This window comes from Lygodium microphyllum, chromosome 13 (assembly GCF_053477565.2).
Source record: "Lygodium microphyllum isolate KBCC chromosome 13, Lygodium_microphyllum_v1.1.10, whole genome shotgun sequence".
Lineage (NCBI taxonomy): Eukaryota > Viridiplantae > Streptophyta > Polypodiopsida > Schizaeales > Lygodiaceae > Lygodium > Lygodium microphyllum.
The window spans coordinates 74,508,165-74,521,427 of NC_141147.1; the positions used below are offsets into that span (position 1 = coordinate 74,508,165).

The 13,263-nt window shown below is 41.1% G+C and overlaps 1 protein-coding gene across 6 annotated transcripts in view; it reads left to right on the plus strand.

The window, feature by feature from the left end:
- Positions 1-5,550: 5,550 nt before the first annotated feature.
- Positions 5,551-13,263, plus strand: part of LOC148026778 (S-adenosyl-L-methionine-dependent methyltransferases superfamily protein) — a 62,450-nt gene continuing 54,737 nt past the window's right edge. For all 6 annotated transcript variants that reach the window (XR_015692896.1, XM_087691279.1, XM_087691281.1 and 3 more), the window contains exon 1: positions 5,551-5,697. Coding sequence is in view for 5 of the 6 variants with exons in the window: in XM_087691279.1 (XP_087547405.1) it covers positions 5,638-5,697 (60 nt within the window). In the remaining variant the exon portion in view is untranslated. The remainder of the gene's footprint in view (positions 5,698-13,263) is intronic.

Below are 13,263 nucleotides of genomic sequence, written 5' to 3' on the forward strand. Positions count from 1 at the left end.
TATGAAGGTTGGAAGCTTCAATGGTGGCTGCCCTGTTTATCTAGACCTGTGGACTAAAATAAAACTCTGAAATAATGAAGCAATACCTCAATGTCAATGCCCTATGGTGCCTCAATAGGTCGTGAAGAAGCTCGGGAAGCTGGGGAGTGACGGGAGCTCAAGAGAATGAGCTATGGCTGCCGGGAAGGAGAGCCAATGCGAGTGGGGAGTCAATGGAAAGCTGAGAATGCCACGAGCCAAGCTCAAGAGTCGGGAAGCCGTGCTCTGATACCAGTTGAAAGGTGAGAAGGATCGAAGCTTGCACTTGAGAGCTATGGCGGGAGAGCAAGAGCAAGAAAGAGAGAGACAAGAAATGGGAACTCCAACAGTCACAATGTGTGACCAGGCCTTCCTTTATTTAAACTGTCACTAAAAGAATAAAGAATAAAGTGACGGTGATGACGGGCGCCCGCCACATGCAGTGTGCAGTGGTGGTGATTATCAGTGTAGTAATACATGGGCGGCTAGGCGGAGGCGCCTTTACCCCCAACAAATAGGAGGAGGAGTAGATAGCATTGGCCATTCGGAGATCATTGGAGCAACCCTTTCAATCTCAGGAATCAACAATGATGAGCCTAGTACGAGACAACATGCTAAGCACAAGCACAACAGTAGAAGAGGTAGGACCAAGACTAGTGGTGGAAGGCAATAGTAAAGCCCCTCTACATGCAATCCCACCAATCATGGCCACCCCTACAATCACCCCAACACAAAAGGAACTACTGAAGGGGTGATCAATGAAAGCAACATCATGACTTGGGTGCAATATTTAGTAAGCAAAGTGTAAGAAACTGCATTTGCCCCTAACAAAGGAGCCCCCCTTATAGGAACAAAGAGGCTAGCACAACCGATGCAGAATCACACCAAGGGCCAAAGGTACCTCGTTTGGAAGTGTCAAACTACTTCGGTGCCTTCAGCCATACACAATGCAGAAGATCGTGATGAATTGGTAAAAGAGCTTCAAAGCCAACTCAACAAGATGACTGAGGAGAAAAAGGCCATGCTTGTAGAGCTGGAAGAGGATAATATTGCCTTTGTAGTCTATAGGGTAGAAAGAACAAGGGTAATGACCATCTTAAACAAGGAGACAATTGCACTGAAAGAGGCCTTAAAGGTAAAGGAAGGAGAAGAGAGCTTAAAGGATTTGTATAATGAAGAAAGAGACAACTGTATTGCCCTAGAAAATATGTGTGCCTTCAACTCCAGGGAAAATAGGTACCTAGAGCTGGAAATTGAAGAGTTGAAGAGGCACAAAGAGAAGGCAAGGAAAGAGCTGCATGTGTCAAAGACTCAAAGAGATGAGGAGACCACGAAGTAGCTAGCAAAGTTGCATAACCAACTTCAAGTAGCTCTCCACGAACAAGCTATACTAAGGGAACAAGTAGAACACAAAAACCAAGAGCAACAACAAATGCACACATTGTGGCGAGAATAGGAGTAGGTGATCGCTACTCTAGCCCAGTACCAAAATCAAGGGCTAGAGTAGATGAAAGAGAAAGCAGAGGAATGGGCAACTAAGAATTGAGATAGGGTCAAAGACTTGGCTTATCGTAGAACATCTTGTGGTGGAGAGCAAAGGCACAGCTATTAAGACAAGAATGTTGGAGCTTTTTTAAGCACGCTGCTGAATGTCAAGTAGCCAAGACAAGAAGAAATGCTGGAGGAAGTAGAAAGGAAAATATAACTGACAAGGAGAGCGCTACAACATGGACTCCGTGCCAAGGCACCCAAGCCTAGCATCAACTTGGGAGTAGAGGAGCAATAAGCCCATCTAATCTCAATTGGCTTAACCTCACAGTAACTTACCTTGCTAGGGTTTGGGGAGCCTGATCACCAAGTGCAGCCGCCTCCACAAGAGCCAATGGAGCCATCCAAGAAGAAGGCTCGGATTTTGAACAAGACCAAACAACAGAAAGAATAAGTGCATGAATCGAGCCCCGATGTGCAACTACAAGCACAATGAGAAGAGTAAGGGGAGGAAGCTATACCACATGAAAGGATGGTGGAGATGAGGCACAAACATAGAGGTGGAACTAGCTTGTAGAAAGCTCCAAGCCAAGCCACTGCAAGTTCCCCAAGTGGCCATCCCTCAAAGCGATGATTTTGACCCTATAAATTGGGGCTAGGAACTTGCAGTGTGGGAGCAATGGGAGAACTACGACCACCCCATTGAGTTCTCCTTCACCTTCCCTCATACATTGGATAGGATACTATCTCCAAGGGTGGTGAAGGATGTCATAAAGCTCTTAGCGACGAGAGGCTAGAAAGGAGATAGCTAGAGGAATGAATGAAACACCCCGCGAGGTGGCAAGCCTTGACCCCTAAAGAAAGCTTGATCTTCACTAAAAGGGACCTCTACCCATCCATAGCAAGTTTTCTCAAAGACTTCTCCTCATGCCCCGATCCTGCATTTATCATCACTACCTATAACTATCTTCGTCTGTTGTTGTGAATATTATTAAAACAAAAACCTATTGTAGAGGAAGAGTGGTTACTGCCCCTCTTTTTTTTCTATATCAATGCCGGAATAGATAGTTGTGCAATGGTGCACCTCATGATCAAAGCCATCCTCTTGCCATCATTTTGTATGAACCTATTAGAAGACATGAGTGATAGTAGATTCATTGGGTGTAACCACCCATTTTTGTCATCTACTCCACTCAATGTAAGAGCTAACTTGAAGGAGTATATGCAAAGTAGGGCCTTCCCAAGCAAAGCCCTTAAGCCTCCATGCAACTTGGCCCCTTCTCATAAACGGGATGCCTCTTAGTGTGCTTTCTTTACAACTCCAAAAAAAAGAAAGAAAAAAGAAAAGAGAAAAAGGAAAATGTAAAGAAAAGAGAAGGAAAAAGAAAAGCCAAAAGAAAGAAAGAGAAAAGAAAAGAGGAAGGAAAAAGAAAATAAGTGGACAAAAAAAGGAACACAACAATGAAATCAGCCCGTTTGTACTCTAAGAGCGTCACGATCACTCACCTAGGGACCACCCTAGCCCTCCCCCACATCACAACTTAGGGCATATCAAGGGCAAGACATGATCGATAGGTGTGTCTCCCTAAGTCATGCAGAACACCTCCATTTACACGAACTAGATCCTCAAGTGTGGGACATGCACTTCCTAAGGGGTTGTATCTACCTTATTGTGCAATGCACATGTAAAATAAAACATGCGAGACAAAGTATCACATGTTGTGCATTATATATTGCTTTGCTTGATCTAACTTACTTGGATTACCCACCATAAAGGCAAGACATTAAATTGTTAGTATACTACATATCAATCTCTATTCTTATGGCATTAATGTGCAAGGTGATTTTCACACAAGGTGGGGTGTGACCATGAAGTGTGAGGTAGCGTGTTTCATGTGAGCTTGTGAGTGTGTGTGTTTTTGTATGTGGGAAGTGCATTAAGATTGTATATACAATTATACAAGATGAATGCAAAATAATCATACAAAGGTAGTGACATGGTATTGTACACATGAGTGTGTACTCTCATTAATAGTGGGCGAGGGAGTCATGTTCACCTAACTAGGTTGAACCTTTTCATTAGTTTTTTCAAGCTTTTTTTTTTTTTGGGGGGGGTGTGCCTCATTTCGTGCCTTCCTTCCTTCAATGTAGTTAAAAGAGGTGTTATGACACTATTATGTTATATGGCTTCATCCCCTATCTCATGTTGGAGCCATAACCTTAGTAACATGTGGATGCACATGTACAATACACACACACACCCTCCCCCCCTCTCATAGTAAGTAATTAATTATGAAGAATGTACAAGAGTCATGCAACTCCTAAGTATAATCACAATACCCACATACTTGATGGTGCTCAACTACCATTGAAGGAGGCCTCACAAGTGATCAACATGGCTATGCATGCTAGAACAAGAATTAAAAATGAAAGCATTATGGATGGCCCAATTATCCAACACCCCCAAAAGTGTACAAAGTGGAAAACCACTAGTACATGTGCCTACATGGAACCTACAAATTAGGGATTTTCAAAAACTTGGTCCTTACAAATGCATGGAGCTTTTGGCAAATTGAACACCAAACTCAACATAGGAGAGACCATATCTGTTGAGCAATTGAGACAGCTAAAAACCTACAATAAGAGGTCTCCTTAGCTATAGTATAAAAAAGGTAGGATCCATTTGAAATGGTGTGTTGTGAGAGGGCTATAGCAAGTGGGACATCGCACACCCAACATTCTCTAATTGAATATTTTGTACTTAAAAAGTGTTGCATTGTGCAATCCCACAATTAGTATACATTTCCACCCTGCTCTGCCCTTGGAGAGAATCCACAAGGAATTTCTCTTATTTATTAACCATACACGATCCTTGATAAGCAAGTGATATGTTTTGATCTATAAATGCTTGCTTTAAGATAAATTGATTTCTAGTCTTGGTAGAGGTGTTCCAAGTTCAAGGAAGGAAAGGGTTACCAAGGGAGCAATTCATTAGATAACAGTGACTTGTTGCACATGTATATGTGTGGCATCAGTCACATTATGATAGGCAAATGACTAAGAATTTAATGTGTTTCATGTTTATGGTGAGCAAATAATTAGTGGTTAGAGAAACAAGATATCTTGATCTTTTATATTTACCATGGGAGCACTTTGGTGCATGTAATCAATAGTTTTGTATAATATTAATACGTGCAATTAAATTCTTAGCCATTTACCCAACACATTGCAATTAGTGCTACACGTATACATGTGCAATGAGTCATTATTGTGCAATGAATAATAACAATAAAATCCACAATATAAATATGATAATTTCACACACCTATTTTCAATACAAATTAAACACTTGTAAGTTTTTCTAAAGTGTGCCTTGAAAAATACTCTTATTTAATATATTTACATAAAGTTATTTGCAAATGATTGATCAACTTGAACCACATCACATGAATCTTCTTGTCCAAACAAATCAAAAGCTTCACTTTGGCAACCGTTACATTGTCTCTAACAAAACGACTCATACCTTAACCCTTTTAGTGCTAGGTGCAACACTAAAGGCAAGACGTTTACGCAATAGCTCTTGTAACCCTCTACACAAAGGGTGCGACACAATCCTAAGCATTTACTTTAACTCTCGACATCATGAAATCCATTCATCCCATTGTCATTGTGCTCCTCATCATTAGGGTGAATACATGATTGGACGTAAAAGTCATACCAAGTATGACATCTATACTATTAGTTAAGGAGAGGTGGGGGTGGGTGCCACGTGGGAGCCCCCCACCTGGCACCCGCCCCCCCGCAAAAATCGCACCCGTCCCCGCACGAAGTGCCGGGGCGAGTCTAGGCGCGGAACGCCTAGTTCTTGATAACTAGGTGGTTTATGTGGGTGCATGAAGAATGGCTGAGAGTGGACATGCTGGACATGCTGCTACTCAATCAGGGTTCGCCACGTGCCAAATTTTTTTTAAATGGCTGTTTGCATGGTGTGAACCGCCCTTATTAGGCACGATGCTGTAACTAGCCCTCAGGGATGATGCTACAACTTACAAGTACAAAAGAGTAGCTGGATGTGTGAACAGTTAAAAACTGGCATCTGGGATCATCCTGCACAGGAAAGGGGAAAAAGAGATGAAGCTAAAACAGCTCGAAGCAAGCTTGTCTCGTCTCACGCAGTTCCAGAACCCCAAGGTACTCCTGGAAACCGTCCTGCTAGTCTATCTAAGATGCAATGGTCCCGCAATAGGCCTGTCCTACTGCTCTGTTCTTGGCAATGGATCTTCGGACAATATAGAAGCTGCTTGCATCTGTCCAGGCGATGTACGCATGAAGTGGAGTGAATATCAGCGTGGCAGTTGACCGCTAATGGCACGCGCATGTGTTTCATCTGGTCGGTTTTGAACGAACTCCCACGGTCATGGTTGCTGACGCCAGCCTGATATGCACTGAGTCTTATTGATTGGAAGATGTGATAACAAGAATGCGGCCATCGCAGTCTAAATTGCTAGTACGCAGATTGGCCTGCTTATGATTGCGTAGCCTAGCCTACCTTTGGCGCAATAGGATACCGTATTGGTATGCATAGAAAAGCCCTGAACCCTAAACCCTACTCACCATTTCTGTAAGAGCTTCATTAGTGGTGGCTGGTCCTGCCAGTCTGATATGAATTGAGTTATCTTGCTTGAAAGATATGAAACTTGGGAGTATTGCTGTCACAGTCTGAACCACCAGTACACATTTAGCCTGTTCATGTTCCGATGGCCGTTGCCAACAATTTGTTGCGATACGACTATCCTATGTCTGAGATTGTGTACCTAGCACCTTGAAGCTCAGAGTCTTGCTCACATTGAAGCATGCAGCTCGAAGGCATTAAGCAAGCTTGTCTATATTCCGTTTTGCATGATTCGCATTGTGCAGGATGCGTATAAATGTCATCTACACGTGCTATAGTAGGGTAGCTTGCTGACAAGATGGGACAATTGAGCGTGTTTTGTCCTGATTAGGGTAATGAGTTAGTTTATTTAGATGTAGTTATACATGCGTTTATGTGCCATGTCCGTTGGGGAAGTGGGACATGTAAAATAGAAGGATCTAAATAGGGAGGTCACTTTGATAAGTTGACAAAACGGACAGCTGTCTATCACATCTATATAAAATTACATGGTGTAATAAAAGTAACTTGAGGAAAAAATAGAGAGTACACAACAAACTAGAGAAGAACTGAGATTTCTTTATTTGCAAGTAAATTGATACAATTAAGTCTTTGTCCACCCATGGACATCCATTGTGAAGCTTATATGTCAATCTAGACAAAATTCTAAGTGTAAGAGCTTAAAACTTACTAGATGATCTTTCATCGGGTGAATGAATGATCAAGGTTCTTGGAGTCACCTTTTTATGGCTCCACATGGAGGGGATTGGCAAGGTGGCCTATGTGCAGCCCAAATGTAGATGCATGAGGTGAAATAGGCTTGTTGTTAGCAAATATAGTTGGTACGATGGAGCAACAAATATAGCTTTACGAGTAGTGAAAACTAGTCGCTAGACTATTGGTAACTCTTTGATATAGCAAGGGTAACACGTGAACGAACTCTATGAATTGACGATGTTTTTAGAAGTGGTGTGGGTAAGAGTGGGTGATGAGAGAGTTGATAGTGTGGCTGGTTGGAATGAGGATACATAAACACAAGATTCCTATTTACGGAGGATTGGGGGTGTATTTGTTCTATTGTCAAAAATGAAGCCATTTGTTTTTGGTGATTTTAGCATTAATTACCATTTGGAATTGTTTTAAGAAGAATAAATTAGTGGTTTATGTGCTATAATTACGACTAGGTGCAAATCCTAATGTTAGTTGCTCGACATACCCTATTATTAACTTTTGATAGTTGACCAAGGAAATTCCCTTTATCACATTGGCCCCAAACCCTGACCATGAAGGTCTCCTTGTGACCCCCTAATCAGGGGTTGTCTTTGCAGTCCTTGGACCCAAAAGAGGGGTCCCTAATAACTTCCAGACCCTACAGCTTGATGCATTGTGCTTTTTATATATAGCTATCAACTTAACCACTCTATGGAGGCTAGATCCAAAGTCACCATTCACCATTTAGTCACATTGAGCTTATTTGACAGAAGTCTAGACCCAACCATGTTTGGGCTTACATATGGCTTCTTATAATGGAGGCCTTACAACTTTACGCACCATGGGTGTGTAAAGTTACATGGTGCAGTGAATAGAATTCGAGCAAAGAACAAACAATGCAAGACAAATTAAGAAGAATTGGAATCTCTTTATTTGCAAACAAAGTGATAGACCTCACACTCCCACTAATCCCTCAGCCCACTCCCATGAGAGCCATTGATTATTGGATCGCTATCCCTTTGAGCATTTCGTACACATGTTCATTCATTTACATAATTCATTCATTTACTTTAGAGCTATCTTTCTTCTTTATTTGTGTCCTTGCATTTTTGTCTAAGTTATTGTATTTTAATCGTGTTTGTACATTTTATGTTTTCTCCGTACAAAACCTATCTATCTTCATAGGGTTGAGGTTTGAGTTGTTTTTTTTTGGGGGAGGGGGAGGGGGCAGGGGATTTGCTTGGGTGCCCTTGGCCTTAGATTGATCCTTATCTTTGAATTGACTTGTCTTTTGGCAATGTTAGCAAAACCTATTTTTCTTCGGGACATTTTGCCATCTTGATTTTAGGAAAGGTAGAGAGTTCCCTTCTTATCACTAGTGTTTCTAGATTGAGCATTGTTCTTGTCTTTTCCTTGCTTTCCTTTTTGGGGAGTGAAAACAAGGTTCCCCTCTAAAGATGGCAAAGTGAGTCTCTTATGAACTTGGTCAAACATTTGTGCGTAATGCAACAATTGACACTCACATTTGTAAAGATTAATAAGGTAGATTGTGATATTATATGTTGCATGAATTTAAAATATTTTTTAGGCAACATGTCAAGGAACAGGGCGACTTGGTCATCATCGACTTTTAGGCTCTAGTTGTGGCAAACTCAATGAGGAAATGCCAATACTTAGCCATCTTATTCTTAAGATCATTCCGATTGGATATCTTGAATTCTTGGAGCTCATGGTCAAGGCCTATGCAAAGATAAAATATGCACTTTAGAGATCACAAGAAAAACAAAAGAGGGCATTTGATAGCCACAGACGTACTTTTCAGTTTGTAGAGGGTGATTATGTATTGCTGCGTTTTGAAAATGCAAGGTTGAAAAAGATGAAAGGAAGAGAAAGATTGTATCTAAAGTTGAGTATGAGATACTACAGACCCTTCCAAGTGTTGGAGAAGATCAGTGACGTGGCATATCGGCTGAAATTACGTCCACATTGGCGGATACACAATGCCTTTCATGTCAATTTGTTGAGGCCTTTTCATGGTGATGTGCTAGAGGATATGTTTGTTGAAATTCAACATGAGGTTCAAGAGTTGGATGAGATTTTGGTATCTGAGCAGATTTTGGTATATAAGGAAAAAAAGTCAAAGGTAAAGTTTCCAGGAGATACTTGGTGAAATTTCAGAATTATTCACCAACGGATGTCAAATGGATGGAAGAGGATGACTTGGCAGACCATCCTCAATTGTTGTAGCTTTATCTAGATGCCTTTCAGTTAGAGCTGACTTTAGTTCGGGCTCCGTCAGGTTCAGCAGAGCAAGGGTCCAGAGTATTGCCTAATGCTCAAGGGAAAGGTAGCACTTCCACTCCTTCGGTTATGGATAGCTCTTATATGTAGTGGATCTCGAATGTATTCAACATGCATCCAAGGTACTGCGCTGACAGTATGTTTGCCATGAGGTCACTACTTAATGTACTAGTCATTGTGAGATGTATGCAAATGAGTATGAGTTTCACCCGGACACTGGAACTATATTTTTGCATCAGCTTATGATCAATTTAGCATGAATTTTGTCTCAATTTTGAGACAAATTTTGATCCGTTTCAGCTCAGTTTTTGATCAACTAAACCATTTATAGTTACTTTTGGGATTAGTTTTGCATCAGTTTTTGCGTTGATTGTTGGTTAGTTTTTACAATGAGTTTGTGATCAGTTTGGGGTCACATTTGCAGTAGTTTGTGATAAGTTCTCAGATCAGCAAGTGATCAGTTTATGATAAGATTATGCTCAGTTTTCAATGGTTTACATTTGGTTCCATGGACAACAACATATATTATGATGTCATTGATATTTTAGCCATGGTTTATGCTTGGTTATGCTATGTTATGGTTTTGTTTTGCCGGATGAGTTGAGCTCATGAGAAATATACATATCACATGATAATCTGGCAATGTTTTTGAGATTCTTTGTGAGTCTTATATTATGCTATTGGTTGGTAGTTTTCAGCATGTGTTGGACATATGGAATGGTCAAGCAACAATGCACAATGTTGTGTTAACTATGATGCCTTTTGGAAATTCCAATTCACTATTTTGCTTTTGATGCATTTGGTAGTGCGATCGAGGACAATTGCAAGGATTTTAAGGGGGAGGGCTGTCATGAGGACATGTATTTTGAAAACCTCACTTAACATGTGGATTAATTTTTAATCACATGGTTAAAGTAAATGTTGCACATGTGAGATGTAACTGGGATTAGCGTAAATTTACGAGCCCGGGACTGGAGGAAATCACGGGATGTCAAAGACAAAAGTTACTATAAGTTATGCCGCATAGATACTTGGTGGTATCTAGTGCTAGTTGGTGACACTAGGGAAGTGACGTTTAATGGTACCTAATGCGAATCTGATGGTCAAAGATGGCGCAAAGACACTCCGGAATGGAAATTGCCTAGCCAATTTAATTATTGGCCAGTTAGATTATTTTTTAGGGCACCGAAATAATTATTAGATAAATTTTTAGTATTTAAAGATTGAAAATTAATATTTAATTATGGATAATGCTAGAAAAACCAAATGGAAAGGTTGTCACTTGTCAAAAATATCCATATAAGATTGAAAAATGTATTTAGAGGTTGAAGAGAGGTATTTTTAGTGTATTCAGCTTGCAAGAGAGAGGGGGGAGATGCTGCTGATTTGATTTGCAGCCATTGGAGGACCTTCTGAGGCAACCAGAGGTAGGAGAAGACCAATCAATAGTAGGTGACAACATCTATAGGTTGTTGAGACAGGGTAGTAGTAGCAAATGACTGATTTTCTTTAGTTCTTTGCATCTACAAGCTGTTGAGACATGGCAGTAGTAGTAAATGACAGATTTTCTTCAGTTCTTCGCGAAGAAAGTCTGAAATTTCTCTCTCCTCAATATTCTCTCTCATCTCCTGGCTTTTCTACAGCCTTGCTTCGAAGATTATAGCATTGAGATCACCAGAGACTGAGAAATTTCAAATTTCTCTACTGTAAACCCTAATCTACAACAAAAATTAGGGTTTAGCAGCAGCAACAGCCTCAGGAAGCATGCAAGAAATCGGAAGCTCCAAGACTTGGATTCAACAGGGCTGAAGCTATTTTTAGCCTATTCAAGTGGAGGGACTAGCAAATCATTGAATTTGGGGCATTTTCCATGTGGGTGAATGCCAATTGATTGCTTGAATTAAAGGACAAATCAGATTGGAGACTTGCTGGTCATTTTGTAGAGCATGGGAAGTTGGAATATGGAAAGGGATTGGGAGAATCCCATTGTGCATCAACTTTTTCTTCAATTAAGTTAAATAAATATCGAAAGGGACACCAGTTTTGGGGCCAACAGGGTGTCCAATGTTCAAGATTACATGGTAAAGTGTGCATTTTAGTTTTGTGAATTTGTTAATTGATGTAAATAGTGCTTAATCATGTTATTTACCATATTCGAGGAGGAAGGCTGGTTATACTCAGGATGCTCTCTATTGATGATATTGTTAGCAGTTTGGTCAGCTCGTGTGAGTCTAATTTATGCCTGACATTACTAGGCATTCTAGGGATTTTGTTATGGTCATTATGATGTGTATGTGGGCATTTATTGCTGGCCGATTTGCTGCCATTTATGGCATATTTTTGTCCTATTTATTTTGGGCTCCCTCCTTAGTCAATCATTATCACCTATAGGTTCTGTGGAAAGAGGGCGATAGTGCCATTGCTTGTGAGCCAATGACTCATTGTTATATGCAATATTCTCGTGTTTGGTATATGGATTCCATTTCCCAAGCATTGTTCTAAGTTCTCTTCTTTGCAGCGTTCTTCTATGTTTTTCTCTTCTGTCCTTGTGTTCAACAGTTTATTATAGCATCTGTTTATGCTTCCATTGCTACATCCGCTTTTGACATGGTATTAGATTTTAGGATCTATGCCCTTGCTACACTTTTCTACTGATTTCAGGTCTTCCTATTCCATTTGCTGATCAGGCAACTGTTTTCTGCTGCAAATCGTGCTGTTGAGACCCGTGCAGATATGCATTTCCTGCATTTATTGCGCCGTGAACCTGCATTTTGTACTTCCCAATCTGTGTTTTCAGTGTGTTCTCTGTGCTGCATTAGGCGGCTCCTTAACTGTTGCCGACTGCTCAGCATACATGCGTTTTCAGCCTTTGCTGTCGGTACAGTTTGGGCAGCATCTTCTAGCTCAGTCTCTACAGATTTTTCTGATTTCAGCTTTGTGATTTTTGTGATAAGCTATTATCCACCATGTGTGAACTTTGTAGTGCAGTCTCTGTTGTTGATTTGGCTATACTTTCTCTTTGTCCTCCTCTTCTTTCCTTTATTCTCTCCCTATCCTCTCCAGATGGCCCCCCCTATTGTTCCATTGATGACAAATTACATGGCCTTGATTACCTAACATGGAGTGCTGTTATGAGAGCATGGGTTGTGCAAAAGCGGTTATGATACGTTGTGTTTGGAGTCTTTGAGCGTCTTGAACGTCCTACTCCTCTTCCAATTGATTTCAATGAGGATAACTATGCAGAAGCTGTGCTCACATGGGATAACGATGATGTCTGTGCATATTCTGCTCTTCTTCACTATATCTCTAAAGAAGTCCTTTTGACGGTCACCTCCTGTAGAACTGCTCTAGAGATTCGAGCGAAGCTTTGGATGTACAAGGCTCCTTCACTTATGTTTGCCATCACTCTTTATGGATAGCTCCGGTAGAAGAAGTTGGAGCCAAAGGATACGATTCAGTCTTTCTTATTTCACGTCACACAGATATAGGACTAGCTTCATCACATGTAGTCCACCCTTCCAGAGGCACATCTTGTGGGGATTGTGCTCTACAAGCTCCCTCCAAAGTTTTATGGAGTGGCCAATGCTTTGAGGGCTCAAATGTCATCTATACTCGTCAGTTTTCTACAGATGTCCTTGATGCTGCTTGAGCATGAGATGACTTTGTGGTTACAGAGGAGGCTTCCATCGCAATCTAGTGGTTCTAGTGAAGCATTCACAGATTCAGAGAGGGGTGTCAGGAAGGAGAAGTTGAAGGTCTAGTGTTATCAATGTGGTAAGAAGGGACATTTGGGCAAGGATTTCAAAGAGTTAGTGGCTTTGAGGACGAAGAGGAGAAGAGCCAAAAGCATGACATGAACTCCTCCGCCTCCTCTGACTCCGACTTGAATCCTTCAACCAAGGCCAAGGCCAAGGTTTAGACATGGTTATCTTCTTCAGAGATCTGGGGAAGGGCTTGGTAGTCCCTCCTTTCGCTTTCTAGTGTAGGTGATGTGGTCATCCCTTACAACTCTCCAGTTCCAGCGAGGGAGTGTGAGAGGGTGGTGAGGTGGGGTAGGTGAGCCTCATCTATATAGGTATATTGGTGCACATGTT